This window comes from Camellia sinensis, chromosome 6 (assembly GCF_055761805.1).
Source record: "Camellia sinensis isolate YWXY chromosome 6, ASM5576180v1, whole genome shotgun sequence".
In the NCBI taxonomy this organism is placed as follows: domain Eukaryota; kingdom Viridiplantae; phylum Streptophyta; class Magnoliopsida; order Ericales; family Theaceae; genus Camellia; species Camellia sinensis.
Window position 1 is genome coordinate 30,716,593 of NC_138966.1, and position 17,854 is coordinate 30,734,446.

General features: G+C 32.6%; 1 protein-coding gene across 1 annotated transcript; it reads right to left on the reverse strand.

The window, feature by feature from the left end:
* Nucleotides 1-225: 225 nt before the first annotated feature.
* Nucleotides 226-2,522, reverse strand: LOC114322153 (B-box zinc finger protein 21). Its single transcript, XM_028269415.2, has 3 exons — nucleotides 1,425-2,522; nucleotides 885-1,331; nucleotides 226-817 (listed from the first exon to the last, which is right to left on the reverse strand). The coding sequence occupies exons 1-3, from the start codon at nucleotides 1,608-1,610 to the stop codon at nucleotides 494-496; spliced, it is 957 nt and encodes a 318-aa protein (XP_028125216.2). The 5' UTR covers nucleotides 1,611-2,522; the 3' UTR covers nucleotides 226-493.
* Between the last annotated feature and the right edge of the window lie 15,332 nt (nucleotides 2,523-17,854).

The following is a 17,854-nucleotide window of genomic DNA, read 5'->3' on the forward strand; positions in this document are numbered from 1 at the left end:
CCCAGTTCGCCCTTTAAAATACGCACTAAAATGTAATTTCTCTATTTTCTTTTCCATTCCAATCAATTGAATGCTGCACGACTGTCACTTCTTTGCTTCCAATCACAACTTAACTGTATATATTTTTTTCAGGGAATTTTCTCGAATGTACGTACTTTCCTTCCTTCCAAACAAGGAAAACAAAAACGTTTCTTACGATTGTTCGTGTAACAGATTCATTAATAATTCTCCCAAATTTATATTTTCGGGCTTTATCATTCATGCGATTGATTGAACGACTCAGAAAGATATTTACAAACTAAAAAGAACAAGTGCATGGAAAATGATGATGATAGACAACATGATCAGGTCAAAAACCCCCAGATTTACAGGAGCAAACAAACAACTACGACAATAGAGAAAAACAGATCAAACCTAAATTTAGATTGATAAGAAAAGAAAAGAAAGTGGAAGAGAGTTGAGTATGTTGAGGCTTTTCTGGGTCTGATTAAGATTACCGATAGGTTCTAGATCTCTTGGAAGCAGCAATGGAGGACGGACTAATCTGTGGAACAGTGAAACAAACATCGTCTCTCCATTTTCTTCCAGATTTGTCGTTGTTGTTGTTGTTGTTGTTGTTGTTGTTAATGGTAGCTTCTTTGGATTCCTTGAAATCGATTTGATTCCCAAAACCCATGTTTGGAGAAGAGTATTGATGAGGATATTGAGGCGGTGGAGCTTGAGGAACCCAAATCCCTACATTATTTGGGGAAGAAAATGAACCCAGATTGCTCTCCAGATCCCCATAGCAAAACGGCATAACTTCATCAACAACAGTCTGCGATTCAATCAATCAGTCAATCGTCAAATCAACACTATAAAGCTAGTGAGAGAGCATTGCTGACCTTATAGATACCGAACGAGGGAGGAGAAGAGGAATCGAGAAAATCATCCACGCGCCACCCGGGTAGCGTCTCTATCAAGTACTCGGATATGCTACTGGTGGCGCCGCCGCCCTCAACACCCTTGTTGGCGGTGATTGCCACCGCCGTCGCCGCTGTGACCGTCTTGGCGATGGTGGGTTGAAGGGAAATGGGTTTGTTGTTGGTGGTGGTGGTGGTGGTGGTGATGGAGTTTTGAGACTTGAGATTGGGAAGGAGATCATTGTTTGCAGCAGAAGAATCAGAGGACGATTGCGAAGAATAGAGGGAAGAAGTTGCAGAAAACTTAACACCAGTGAGAAGAAACCTATTGTGATTACGAGTGTGCTCGTTGGCTTTGTGTATCGGAATATCACAGTCTCCGCATAGAATCGCTCTGTCTTGTTGACAGAACAAGAAAGCCCTCTTCTCCTACAAGCACAAATACGGCCTAAATCACAGCAAAATACGCTAATATATATGAATTTTATTGATGGGCTTTGTTGGGTTGTGTTCAGTTTGTACCTGGCAGATGTCACAGAGAGGGAATTGTTTGGGAGAAGGGTGGAGGAGAGAGAAACGCTGGTGTTTTCCGGCAAGCTTGTTGGCGTGGTGGACGCGGTGGTCGCAGGAGGCGCAGAGCGCGGCCTCGTCCGCCGAGCAAAACACCGATGCTTCGCCTTTGTTACAGACGTCGCACTGGATCTTCATTTGGGTTGCTTTTCAAGATTGAATCGAAACGATCTTACCAAGTCAATTACTAAGAATGATAGTTGAAGAGAAGAGTTGTTGAGTGTTTTCAGAGAGAGAGAGATGTAGGTATTTGATTCCAACCCATTATGAGGAATGAATGCATTATAGTACTATTGGCATAATTTTGTGAGGTAAAAAGAGTGAAGATTGAAGAATGGTGGGAAGAGAGGAGAGAGAGATGGATAAATAGGGTGGTGGTGAGGAGGAGAAGATGAACATGGGATATTAATTAGGACATGGGGGTGAGATGGGATGGGAGTGTGTTAGGGCTGCGTGAAATGTGCTGCAGCTTGCTCAATCTGATAGATAGAAACATCTCAATATTACAAAGCCCCACCCACTTGGCCTTCGCCAGCCCCCAAACCAAATGAAATTTTGCATGTGGGTTAATTTTTTGGTTTTTTGACTTTTTTAATTATTTTAATTTGAGTTAAAAAGTTTAGTTTGAGAAGTACTTTTTGATTTTTTAGCTTTTTTAATTTTTTTTGTGAGAGAAAAGTGTAATGATTATGGATTGGATGTAATATTTTGTTTGTTGTGGTTAAAATAGCCTATTTTGTCTAAAGGTCTAAAATTGATCTTTGTAGGTTTTATTATTTTTAATTAATAAAAATTTGTGTTTTGTTCATACAAATTCAAATAGAGTGTATTCATGACAAAGGGATATTTGGGTTTTATTATTTTAAATTAAACAATCCATGAAAATGTTGAATTTTTTCAAAAATTTCCTTATCATATCGTTCTATTTATAATACTTATTTGAAAGATTGACATTTTCATTTTTAATATTAAATAATGTTGTGGTAATCACATTTAAGGTACATAATTTAATGTACCAAAATTTCTATTCCATTATCCCAAACAAATTTCTAACTATGCGCTGGTGCCTTGAGATTTTTGTATAGTAGATAAAAGAATCAAAATTGGAGAGCACATGGAATTCCTAGCTCACATTTTGATTGGGTATATCATGTAAGGGACCACATGCTGTATCACAATACCTTATTATTGTGAGTGATGCTATATAAATGAACAATAAAAAATAAATAAATTTGCAATAAATTGATATAGTTTTTACTTTGGAACAAATTATAGATAGAATATGACTTAATTCCAAAAACTCATTGTGAATGATTTTTTCAATAAATTTTATAGGATAATATTTTTTATTCCGAGAAAAATAATCTCACTTGAAACTTGGAAGGACAATAAAAACATTATCCAAATGCTACCTTCAAATAGGCAATGAGAATGTAGTATTTAGATATATTTAGTAATTAGTAATGAGCAGTAGTTTTATGGAGTGGTCCATTATTCGAAAGGAAATTAAAAAATTGTTGTAGCAACAGGAATTGAAAATTAAAATAAAAAAAGGTTAGTGTTGTAGATTAGGCTCTCATTTGGTGCTCCTTTTGCAAGTTAAAAGCTAATAATCTAATGTATAAACTAATTTCATTCATATTTCAATTTCTTAATATTTAAAACAAAAAATTTATTTTAGTCATTTTTATCTCATAAATTATAATAAAAATTGCACCAAACTCTTTTGTGTAAAACTATAATAACAATCCTATCAGACTATCTCAATGGTTCATCAAAATTTTCATCAAATTTATGAAAATAACTTCTTTTCCTGCATCGACGGTTTCATCAAATACGTATCCAGTCGAGAATATCAAAAATGTTGTTGGAGAAAATACCAGAAACTAAACAATATTATTGATAAATGATGCAAAGAAAATGAGATACAAATAGATCAGGCTGAGGCACGGATATCTCGTTTTCTTTAAGGAGATCAAGCCCACTGCGGTAGGAAGAATCTAAATACCGATGCAGCAGTCACAATACTATGACTTGTCCCCTCCAGGATACAACAGCCCGACCACTTGTCGTATGGTTCAGGCCAACTCTGCACAAGATGGTGAACCCAAAGCTCCACCAATAAAACACCCTTCTTTGCTAGTAATCTCTCTTGTATAGAAAATAGCTTATCTCTATAGATAGAAAAGAGTAGACTATATATATAGGCTATAAGGACCTTACAGTTACACCAAAAATAATGACCATTAAACAAGAAAATGGTTACACCAAAATAATGACCATTAAACAAGAAAATGGTTACACCAAAATAATGACCATTAAACAGGTTCATGAATTCTATTTAACCTCCATTTATGACCAAGAGGTTACCAAAGTAATAAAACCCCATTTATGAAAAAGATAAACCAATAAATAAATATAAGATATTAAAATGGTCCAACAATCCCCCACTCATTTTAATATCAACAAGGATAAAAAAATAAAAATAAGAGAGATTACCAAACAAAGATAGATTAGTATGCATCATGAAGGTGTGCTCTGCATTGAACCTTTATTAGTGAAACAGCAACCTCTACTCCAGAGTCAGTAGTGGTCTCAGACTTGAACTATGACTGCTTAGGGGAAATAAAGTATTACTGCTCACACATAATAGTCCAGGTGTTGACATGAGCTTTAATAGCCAGCACATTACGGCCTTGTGCTAATCCCAGTTTTCATGAGCATATTTGAGAATAAGCCTTGTTCTCATAGAAAGCGGCCCCACTTTCATGCTCACATAGGTGAAATCTGTCAAGGATGTTCCCGTAATTTACACACCCCACTCAACAAGAGCTACAGAATTTCATTAAGAGTATAAAAACTCAACCCTCCAACATTACAGGACAAATGCACTTACATCATAGGGATGGATAACAAAATATTAAAGAGTGCATTTTTACAACCACCATATGATTCGTTCTTCCCATTGAACCTAGTTACAGGATCTCTGGTCCCTAGGTTGGGTATCCTCATACATGGTTTTTGATTTTATAGGCTTCAAACCCATCCCCCTCGATGTATTCCAGACCCTATCTCTCGCCAAGGCCTTGGTCAATGGATCCGCAATATTATCACAAGATCTTACATAATTCACAGTTATGATGCCATTACTCAAATAGGATCTCACATTACTGTGTTTCCTTCTAATAGGTCTGGATTTACCATTATAAAAATGATTGTTCACTCTACCAATAGCAGCAGTGCTATCACAACGAATTAACACAGGAGGAATTGGTTTTTCCCAAAAAGGAATTTCATGTAACAAATCTCTTAACCAATTCGCTTCCTCACATGCTGAAGCTAACGCTATAAGCTCAGCTTCCATTGTAGAATTAGCAATTATCGTCTGTTTTTTAGACTTCCAACATATAGCACCACCACCCAAGGTAAAAATAAAACCCGAGGTAGAGAGAGAATCACCTGACAAAGTGTTCCAATCGGCATCACTATATCCCTCAAGTACCGCAGGATACTTGTTATAAAACAAACCATAATTTTTTGTTCCAAATAAATATCTCATAATTCTTCCCATGGCTAGCCAATGATCTCGACTTGGTTTGCTAGTAAACCTGCTAAGTACTCCAACAGCATATGCAATGTCAGGTCTAGTACAGTCAGTAGCATATCTCAAACTACCAATCATACTAGCATATTCCTTTTGATTAATCACTTCTTTTTCATTTGTTACAACAGATAAGTGTATGCTTGCATCAAAAGGAGTAGCAACATGTTTACAGTCTAGAAAATTATATTTCTTTAACATTTTCTCAACATAATGCGACTGATCAAGAAAAATGCCATCCTCAGTCTTGGTAACTTTAATTCCCAAAATAAAATTAGCTTCACCAAGATCTTTCATATCAAAGTGGCTATTAAGCATATTTTTAGTCTCATTTATAATATGCAAATTAGAGCCAAAGATAAGTAGATCATTCACATATAGACTAATAATCACATGTGCATTCTCACAAGTTTTATAATATATGCACTTATCACATTCATTAGTCTTATAGCCATTCTCAAGCATGCAGGAATCAAATTTCTCATGCCACTGTTTAGGAGCTTGTTTTAAACCATAAAGGGATTTAGTTAGCTTACACACTTTGCTTTCTTGGCCAGGCTCCACAAAGCCTTCAGGTTGGTCCATGTAAATCTCCTCATCTAGATCTCCATTTAAAAATGCTGTTTTTACATCCATTTGATGAATTTTTAAATCATGAATTGCAGCCACTGCAATCAACAGTCTAATGGATGTTACTCTAGTAACCGGAGAAAAAGTATCAAAGAAATCAAGATCAACTTGTTGCTTAAAACCTTTAGCGACAAGCCTCGCTTTATATTTATCAATAGTTCCATCCGGTTTAAGTTTTTTACGAAGGACCCATTTACACCCAATAGTTTTATAACCTGGAGGTAAATCCACTAACTTCCATGTTTTATTTGAAAGTAGTGAGTCTATCTCATCATTTACAGCCTCTCTCCAGAAAATAGCATCAGGTGATGATAAAGCTTCTTGTACTGTATGAGGAATTTCTTCCACATTGTAAAGATAATAGTCAGGGCCAAAATCTTTTTCAACTCTAGCTCGTTTACTTCTTCTTGGTTGAAATTGAAAATTTTCTTTTTCTTGAAAAACTTGAGAAGGAGTAGAAGAGCTAGGCATAGATAAAATATTTTCAGATATTATTTGACCCCCACTATTTCTAGATTTGAAAGGAAATTTATTTTCATGAAAAATAGCATCACCTGATTCAAAAATAATATTATTTTCCATATCAAAAAATCTATAAGCTGTACTATGCAACGCATACCCAAGAAAAGCACAAGTGGTAGCTCGTTCACCCAATTTAGGTCGTTTAGGATCTGCAAGCCTCACAAAAGCTAAACAACCCCAAACCCTCAAATAACCTAAATTTGGTTTATGCCCTCGCCACAACTCATAAGGGACAATTTTAGTCTTTTTGTGTGGCACTCTATTTATCACATGGCAAGCTGTCAAAATAGCCTCACCCCAAAAATTTGAGGGAGTACCTGAATCAATAAGCATAGAATTCGTCAAGTCAATTAACGTTCTATTTTTTCTTTCAGCTACGCCATTTGATGAAGGTGAATATGGTGGAGTAGTCTCATGAATAATTCCCAATGACTGAACAAAAGAGTTGAATCCTAGAGATTCATACTCCCGGCCTCTATCACTTCTAATTTTTTAATCTTTTTACCGAATTGATTTTCCACTTCAAGAAGGAATTCTTTAAATTTCTCAAAAGCATCACTTTTATTTTTTAATAAATATACGTTTGTATATTTTGAAAAATCATCAATAAAAGTGATAAAATATCGGTTACCACCCCGAGTTAAAATTCCTTCAAACTCACACAAATCAGTATGAAATAATTCTAGCAATTCGGTATTTTTTTCAACACTTTTATGAGGCCTCTTGGTAATTTTTGCTTTATTGCAAACTTCACATTTCTCAAAATTTTTTGTCACTTTAGGAATTAATTCTAAACTACTCATGATTCCCACATATTTACTATTTATATGACACAAGCGAGCATGCCACAAATTAATAGAAGACAGCATGCAAGTGGTGTCATAGTAATAATCATAAAATTAATCAGCAAGGCAATTTAAGAGATAAAATTTGGCATTTATACTTATCTGTATTGTAGGAAGTCACATTTGCTTCATGTGCCTCGTAGTCTTCATCATTCATCTCCTCGGTTGAGATTTTGTTCGGATTCTTTTCGGTAAGAACATATGCAACTTTCAAAAGGCTAAGGTAAAAAAGAACTTTTCCTTTCCACCTCTTAAAATGAACTCCTTTGAACTTGAAAGGTTTGTTGAGATCTCCAATTCCATCATTGGTTTTTTCTGGTACTTGTTCCATGGGGTTGATCTCTTTAAAATTGTTGGAGAAAATACCAGAAACTAAACAATATTATTGATAAATGATGCAAAGAAAATGAGATACAAATAGATCAGGCTGAGGCACGGATATCTCGTTTTCTTTAAGGAGATCAAGCCCACTGCGGTAGGAAGAATCCAAATACCGATGCAGCAGTCACAATACTATGACTTGTCCCCTCCAGGATACAACAGCCCGACCACTTGTCGTATGGTTCAGGCCAACTCTGCACAAGATGGTGAACCCAAAGCTCCACCAATAAAACACCCTTCTTTGCTAGTAATCTCTCTTGTATAGAAAATAGCTTATCTCTATAGATAGAAAAGAGTAGACTATATATATAGGCTATAAGGACCTTACAGTTACACCAAAAATAATGACCATTAAACAAGAAAATGGTTACACCAAAATAATGACCATTAAACAGGTTCATGAATTCTATTTAACCTCCATTTATGACCAAGAGGTTACCAAAGTAATAAAACCCCATTTATGAAAAAGATAAACCAATAACTAAATATAAGATATTAAAATGGTCCAACATGTTTCATCAAATAGAAGACGTCTGGAACCTTTCAGCATTTCACTATTCATAGCCGTTGTTTTTCGGCACCAGACAACCGGCCGGACATCTAGCCAGATGTCCACCCGGTCATCTTCTTAGTTGAAAATTTTCCACAACAAAGCATACTCATAAGTGATTGATTACACTGGCCGATCGACAGGCCGGACATCTGCCTGGTTGTTCTCCCGATCGACCAGTGTTTCGATGACAGCCCGTAATGTTTCGTTGGAGAGTTAGATATTAGATAGAGTTTTTACTCAAATTTTTATTCAAGTTTGATGAAATAAAATGAGACACCGTTGGAGATGTTCTAGCAAGGTGTAATTAAGCTTTGTTTGTCGGTAAATTAAAAGATAACTTAGAGCATCCACAATGGATGTATTAAAAATGTGTGTTAAAGTATGTGTTATATGACAAAAAATGTGTGTTAAGAGTTTGTTAATTTAGTTAGTGAATGGTGATACAATGGATGTGTGAAGGTGTGTGTTAAGAATATATATATATATATATATATATATGTGTGGGGGACCCACTTTTATGCCAACTCCCCTTCCCTCTCTTTTTTTCTCTCTTCTTGTGCTACTAACTCTACCACAGCAGAGTTGGGCCCCCACCCCATTGCCACTCTCTCCCTCTTGCGCGCGCTGGCTAAAAGGCCAACCGCAGTTAACACATACAATAACATTTGACACCATCTGACACCACTAATGAACAATTTAACAGTTCCATTGTGGAGACAAAAATCAAAATGGTTGCCCAAACAACTCAGTGTGTTTGGTTTGAGTTTTCTGGATTAAGTTTTTTGAAAATTGAGTTTTTTAGTTTTTGTATTTTTTTGGTTTTTAGTGAATATTTTTGAAATTTTAAACAATTTTTTTTTTTACTTTTTTAGATACACCTTACTTAGATGTATCTAAAAAGTAAAAAATTTGTGAAAAAATATTTTAAAAAATTAATAAATACATAAAAATACAAAAAAATGTACTGAATTCTTGTATTTTTATGTATTTATTAATTTTTTAAAATATTTTTTCACAAATTTTTTACTTTTTAGATACATCTAAGTAACATGCATCTAAAAAAGTAAAAAAAAAAATATTTAAAATTTTAAAAATATTCACTAAAAACAAAAAAGCACGAAAATAAAAATTAAAAAAAAAACTCAATTTTCAAAAAAATTAATCTAAAAAACTCAAACCAAATACACTGATTAATTTTTTTTACATTATATTTTAGCTAAAAAATCTAAAAATTACTAAAAAAATTTATTCCCAAACGAGGTCTTAGTTTTAGCCAACAAACTAAATTTTATTTATTGTTTTTTACTAACTTTACTTTTAAGTCATTTAAAAATGAATAGATCAATCAAGGAGCCGACTTAACTGGGTAATTAGGACCTTGTAAGGCTTCGTTAAAGCCTCGGGTTCCAAGTTAAAAAAATTGGGTTAAAGCCTAATCTCAGCAAATATTGCTCAAATATTCCAAGTTAAAGCCTTCGTTAGGCACCCACTTTTCCCTTCCACAATAAAAAAATTTTAACGAGAAAATTAATCAAAATGATTTGATAGAACATCTAAATAAAGGAATTTATAGGTTAAAAATAGGTGAAGCTAGGATAAGCTCTTTTTACATAGTTAAATCACTGGTACTTTTTTTAAATCACTTTTATTAAACTGATCAACAAAGATTAATTTATGGGTCCTGTTGGGACCAGATAACAGAAACTGCTTCGGGTCCATTATCATTTAAAAACAAAGCACATATCAATAAAAAATTAAAAATTAAAAGAAAGCAACCTTTATTCAAAGACAAAGAAGATAAAAAACGCATATTCATACTTATATTTATATTCACATTCATATTCATATTCAGATTTTATATTATATAATATACACTCTGAAACGTCACACCTTACGTAAGAGGCATGAATTCAGAAACTGATTGGCAGCATTTTCCTTTTCTAAATGACATCCTTGCTCACAAAGGCTTATCATAATCACATGTATGTAGTTATGGAATTAGGATTCTCTGTAAGTATTTTTCTGCAATAGTTTTGTTTTGTTTTAGTAATTTGACAGTTTATGTTTAAAGTTAAAATAAAACTAGGAGACTTAGGTCAGAGGTCTATTTTTAAAATATTGAGCCAATAGATCTAAGCTTAACTTTTTTGGGAGATCAAAATAACGTTGTTTGTCCAAAAAGACATGGTATCTTTTCCAAAGCTTAATTCTCTGTCTGTCTGTTTAAATTTCACCCATATGAATACATAAAACTTACTTGTCCAACTATCGGTTCAATACGTACACATGTCACCTAGTTGTGTAACTATCTGTTCAAATGTCTAACTATCTACTTAAATGTGTCATTGTTTATACACGTATCACTCATATGTTCAATATCATCTATCTATTTAACTCATTGTCACCGCTGAGCACTGGCCAACAACTTTTTAATGACTTTTCAACAATTTTTCAATGATTTTTTCGGCGCAACAACTTTTCAATACTTGTTTTTCTCACTAAATAAGATTAATCCTTATATCTAATACCTAATGTACCCCTCAATTTGGATTTACTTGCAATTTTTTCATAAAATTACATCATATATGGTTTTAATATCATTTTATTGCAATTGAATTATGTAGTTTAGTGGCGTGTGTTATTGTGATACAAAACACAATAAAATCTATAAGACAAACATGATAGAAAGACAAAACTTGTAATTCTAAGTAATGCCTTTTAAAAAAAAGAAGTAACTCACCTCGAGACCTCTATCCTCCGTATTCATCCAGGTAGTAAACCTACATTTGACACGCGTATTATTGAAGGTCTGACGATGTAGTATACAACCTCTAAGAAGCAAATGTAACTTCAGCAATTGCCTTCAATATATGCATGCTAGAGGTGGACACACATTAGGAGGGCGATTTGTAAATGAATATGATAATTATGACAGTTATTTGATGTAATTTGAAAAAGAATTTCCGGTCACGTCAACATCAACTCTAACATTCCCTTTATATATTAGTATTTAGGATAAATTATAAATATATCTATTGAGATTTATTATAAAAACAGATTTTTTCTTCACATTTCAGAAATTACATCCCATCATTTGAGATCAATCACATAACAAATGGCCCTTTCCGTTAGTAAATCGTTAAGTTAGACTATAAAAATCTATGATGTGAGTAACAATTTTAATTTAATTTTTTGTTTTTTTTTTTTTTTTGTTTTTTGGTAAAAAATACTTGGATTAAACTTTATGAAATTAAATACTATATTTTCTTTTTCCTACCCCACCTTTCTTATTTCTCATTTTCTCTCAACTATGGTAACATTAATTTACACCAACCTCTCCTACTCTCATCACAAACACTATAATTATTGTCTATAAGTGTTTAGTATGCTATCGAGGAAGGTCGAATAATATCATGGTGGTGTAGAAAGAGGAATTTGGTGGTGGGTGAGTGAATGAAATTAAGGGTAATATAATAATTTTATTTTTATATTACAGGATATTTGAGGTTTTTTTGTCTTTTTGTTAGGTTAGTTGGAGAAAAAATTCTGATAATAAAGATATTTATAATTTTCAAAACATGAGAGAGAGTGAATTCATATTTTTAACAAATTTCAGGGATGTATTTATAATTTATTCTAATATTTAGTATAGATATATGTATATATGACGATGTAGTTCCACCAAAATCCATCTCTTATCACGCAAATAATCTTCTTCTCTTATCACTATTTTGACTAACACCACCAATACAACCATACTTTGATTATCACTAATAAATTACACCACTCTGCTAATTAAATAAAATATTTAATATAATCTTCTTCTCTTATCTCCTACTCAGATCTTTTGAGTAAAAAGATCATACTAATAAATTACGCCACTCTGTTTTTTGGTCTTTGGTCCTCACAAATCTCGAAGGCATTGAATCCATGGATCTGCCATAAAAGAATATAAAATTAAAATAAAAGAAAGAAAGAAAACTAAAAGAAAATCTCCATCCATATTCATCTATTTATCTTCTCTTTCTAAAATATAGATTGAAGATCTTAAAATAGATTTTTCTTATACCAAACAATTATGACATTTCAATCATTTATAAATACACGTGGCATGTAGATATTTATTTTGTAAAGAAGAATGGACGGTAGGGTATGGAGCGAAGCTAGACCTTTTGAAAAATGGCTTAGTTTTCTAAAAAAAAATTTTACAAACTCTTTTTAATAACTTTTTAAATTGTTTTAAATAAAAAATTCAATTGTTTGACAAATATTTTTCAAGGTTAAGATCAAGAAACAAAAGCTACAGAAATCAATTATTTTAAGGATATTGCAACATAGTGTTGTGGTTTGTGAGGGCTTGTCTCGAGTCTATTTTAATAATATGAATAATTTATATTGTAAGGTTCAATGAGTAAAAAATCTATGAAAAAAAATTAAATTAATCAGATATCTATAATCCCATAATAAGACTATTTATTTATAAAAAGATAAGCAGCTAGTATCATTTTGATAATTTAAAAAAATAAAAATAATTGAACTCTATCATGGATCCAATTAATCAAATTTTTGCGTAGATGATATGTTTGACGAATCTTAAAATATAAATAATTTAGATTATCAAAATAAGTTCAAGACAAAGCCCCCACAAATGCTCACAACAGAGTTGTTGTGCCTTATACACAACAACCCCAAATCCTTGTTTTGATATTAGGGTTTGTGAAAAAAGTTCTATGGAAATAGTAAAAAAATATTTCAAATTCAACAAAAAAATGTTTAAAAAAGAGGCATTTAGTGAGAAGTCAACTAGGTTCTCCTTAGGATTAATTACACTTAGTACCCCTATATTTTTATCAAAATCTTATTTTACTTCTTTCATTTTCAATTCAAACAATCAACCCTTACAATTTAAGTCAACTTGCAATCTCTCCATTCCATCCATCTATCGCTAACAAAGTTGACAGAACTTGTTAATTGAATCATGTGTGACATTTTTATTGTCTAATTAGTACCTTTACACTTTTACTAAAATATCACTTCAATACTTATACTTTTACCAAGATCTCACTTTAATCTTTCAATTTGAATTTTCGTTAACTTTATTAATGATAGATAGACAAAAAAAAGTGAGATTAGAACTTGATTTAAAATATAGGATAATGACTATTATAATGGGTAAATTATATTTTGCACCCCTACACTTTGGACAAAATCCCACTTTGGCCTCTACACATGAAATCATGATAATCAACTCCCTACACTCTGGTCAAATCGCATTTTGGCCCCTACACATAAAATTGTGACAATTAATCTCCTGCACTTTTACTCAAATCTCACTTTGGTCCGTACACAAGTGTCAATGTCCCTCTTCTGTTATTTCATTTTTAAATCTTTAACAAAATCCAGTCAAGTGACAAAAAATGTTACTACGAAATAAGGGTAAGAGAGGAAAATCATCTATATGTCTCCCTAATATACTTTGTCTTACGTGATAAGCACATGAGAGTTATATAATAGAATATATATGTTTGTATGGCAAAAATTGGGACAAAAAGGCAAGAAAATAGAGTTTTTGAAATATAAAAAAATGTGACAAAGAAATTAAATAGAAAGAAAGATGAATAGACAGAAGATTGTGTTACCGTGAAAAATAGAGTTTCTGTTACGCCCTCAAATAAAAGAAACGACACACATTCCTAATGATCTAAGAATATGAGAACTTACACAATAACATCGTTTCATTAATTCTGAGTGCTCGTACAAAATATGACATATGCGAATATGCATTCATAAATCATGAATCTATAACATATGACATGTGTAAATGAGTTTGAACAAAAAGAAATACAGATATGTCTATACCTTAGTGGCTACATTTTTTTAAGTCAATACTTGGTTATAACAAAAGTGAGTTAAATTCAATACATATAAATCCCATGGCTTATACAAGGATAATTACAAAAAATTAAAAAAAAAATGAAACAAAAGAAGTTCTCGGTTCTAAGTCCTCTTAAGTTATGTCATTGGTGGAGTCATATCATCAGCATATGAAAATTGTTTTCCACGTAAAGTGAGCCAAAGCTTAGTAGAAATACTTTAACACAATGTATCAAACTTAACAAAGTCATAAGGTGAATGTGCATGCATGTCATTTGGCAAACATTATACTTTTGTATCTCAAAACAATGCAATGTTATTATTATTATTATTATTATTATATTTCAATTCGTGAAAATACTCTTTTACATCAGAAAATAGGGTAGTGGATGTAAAATACTGGGAATCTTTAGGTACATGTCTGCCATTAGGCAATACAAGCACTACCAAAACCATTTTACCGATATTAACTGGAAGGATTTGCACTTAGTCACCCAGGTTTGTGGACTTTCACTAAGGATGCACATGCCGACAATATAAACCATAACCACACTCCCTAACTAGATTCACCAAGATATGCACCCCATTTTGCTCAAAATAATCTATTTTCAATGATTAATTATGAAACAATGCTTAATACAAAATGTATGAGTTGGTTTCAATTAACCTAATCCTCGTGCAATTTCTATAACAATAAAAAAGCTAACATCCACCGATAGCCCAAAATAGCAATCTTTACGCAACAAATAATTTTTCAACAACAGATATAATTTCATAAATTTCAAAATAGAAGCGACAATAAATATCCAACTTCACTCTTATTATCAACAAATACATTCTTCATATCCTTTCAAACCCAACATCTTATTCATTTTCTTTCATAAATCAAACATCATTGATATTCAACAAAACCTCATTTATTTTCCAAAATCACATTTAAGGAAGGAAATACTAACATTTCAACACAACCCAACAATATACATACTCCCACAACCCTTCTCAAGAATTTATTTAAAAAACCCCTCTTTTACATTTCAAAATCAAACCTTAGATTTAACCCAAAATTCTCAAATTACTAACTCTTTTCGAAGAGTAAATAACTAAGCTAAGAATTATAGTAAAGGTTGAAGAAATCCCTATCTCAAGTTTAGAAGAGGAAGAAAACAAGAGTTGAAGTTTGACGAAGCCAAGAACAAGATCTTCTTCGATTAAAACGAAACTTTCAATGAGCTCTACCTTTTTCTCCAATGAACTATGATAGAGAAATCAATGGGTGAGGGTTATTTGAGATTTTAAAGCAAAAATTAGAAAGAGAGAGAGAGAGAGAAGAAATTAGGATTAGAGGTATTTTAGAAAGAGAGAGGAATGAAAAAGTGATCTAAAAACCCCTTTTCCCGAACTGATATACGCTCAGACTACTCGAGTGTAAGACACAATAAGTGAGATCGCTCGAGCAACCAAAACATCGTTCGAGCGCAAAATGACCCCTTTCCAAAAGTTTTACAGACTGCAGATACTGCTCGAGTACAAGAAGGACCGCTTGAGTGAAGATACCTTACTCCTAGAAGTTTTGTAAACCTACAAAAATACTAAGAGATCTCAAAGACCGCACGAGCGATCAAAACATCGCTCGAGCGAACAAGAAGATAATTGGATAGCCACTTTTTAAAAAAACTAACTCCCAACCAAGTTCAAACACAACCATAAACTCAATTCAACTACTAACAAGATGACAAAAGGGCATGAACAATAATTAAAGACATGAAATCCTGGATCTAAAAGCGTGTAATGGGTCAGGTTTAAACCAAAACCCTTATAGTTTCGTGATTCCAATTTATGCAAAATCTTAGTTCATCTTCTTAGTTGTTCACAATCTACATTTTATTTTAGCCTAACACGGTCATATTTTGATCTAAACTTTGGAATAGAGCATGTATTGGTGGAAAATGTAAATGATTTTCCTTTCTTGCCTTAATGTCGTAGTGACATTCTTATCACATGACTAGATTCTGTTAAAGATTTAAACAATTGAGTAAAGTAAATGGGACATTGACACTTGACACTTGTGTAGGGGTCAAAGTGAGATTTTACCAAAAGTATACGGGTTGATTGTCACAATTTCATGTGCAGAGACCAAAATGTGATTTGACTAGAAGTGCAGGTGGTTGCTGCCATGATTTTATGTATAGGGGCTAAAGTGAGATTTGGTGCAAAGTGCAGGCGTGCAAAGTGTAATTTACCCCTGTTATAATTGAAAGTGAATAGACTAAAATGAAATTAGTGAAAGTGTATGGGTAATTAAAAGTGAATAGACTGAAACGAAATTTTAGTGAGAGTGTAGGGATACTAAGTGTAATTTATGTGCCTTTTATCTCAGTAAGTCCTATTAGTTTATTTTTTCAAGAAACACCCACACAAGCAAATATGTACACCTAGTTGAAAGAAAAATGATCACCAAACACTATGCCTCCATACCACAACACAAAATCGTGAGCCATATCCCTTCCAATATTTATAACTCTCTAGTGGCAATATCTCACCATGCCCTAGGAGCTATAACGGCTTGGGTTAGACCCGATCCTTTCATGTTCTTAGATTTTGGATCTGATACTCTTTATCATTGTCTGCACTCCTTTTTGTCTTGTTATTATTAGGTTTGGAGTTATTGGTTTTGTCGTGAACAGGTTGGTAGTTCATTTTTCAAAAGAAAATCATGTTTGCTTTTCTTCAGGTTCGCTCGAGCGAACTTTTGCAGTCTGCAAAACTTCTAGGAAAGGGTCATTGCATACTTGAGCCGTGTTTTGGTCACTCGAGCAGTTTGTGCGTATATTCGATTGGGGAGAAGGATTTTTTTTGTCACTTTTCATCTCAGCTCTCTCTCTCTCTCTCTAACATTTCTAAACCTAATTTCTTCACTCTCTCTCTAGTTCTTACTTAAAACCCTCCTATACACCCTATTCCATTGATTTCACCACCACAGTGCTTTGGAGAAAAGCATAGAACTCGACGAAGGCATTTATTTAATCTGAGCATATTGTTTTGTCGCCGGTGATTTTTGGGTTGTCTCCTCTTTGCTTCAAGAGGTAGGGATTTCTTTACTTCTTTTCTTATACTATAGAAACATTTCATAATCCCATATTTGATTGCAAATTTTATTAACCAAATTACATGTGCGGTGAATATTCAATCTGATGAAATTGATAATTTTTTAATATTGAGAAGGGCTGAGAATCATAGTTTCTAAGATGAAAAAAAAAAAAAAAATTGAATAGATTGTAAATAGTTGTCTCACTAATTTAATTAGATAACTAATCCTACCCTAATTCATAAAATTATTAATTCTTTCATTATTATTCTTCTTAATCAAATAAGCCCTTACTTTAATAGTTTGTTAGATTCATAAATATTTTCCTACATTTTTTTTTGTTCCCAAGAAGTAAAAAGAACAGTTTAAAATGGGGTTTACTAAGCACCCACCTAGCTCTGATGACAATTCTTCTTCTTTTTCAACAGAAAGAAATATAAGCTTAACATAAAACCAAATCATTTAATCACTCAAGTCTACTCAAAAAAGGAACCTCTGCATATTCTAGCACAACTTCACAAAACAGGACTTGTAGGTAATTATTCATTTTAAAATTAATGAAAAGTGTCCTATTTTTTCTTTTTCTCTTTTTCTTCTTGTTTTCTTATACTGTAGAAACATTTCATAATCTCATATTTGATTACAAATTTTATTAATCAAATTACATGTATGGTGAATATTCAATTCTACGACACTGATTAATTTTTAATGTTGAGTGAGGATGAGAATCATAATTTCAAGTATGAAAAAAAGAAAGAAAGAAAGCAAAATGAATACATAATAAATAGTTATCTCACTAATTTAATCAGATAACTAATCCTACACTTTATAAAATTATTAATTCTTTCATTATTATTCATGTTAATAAAATAAGCCCTAGTTTGTTAGATA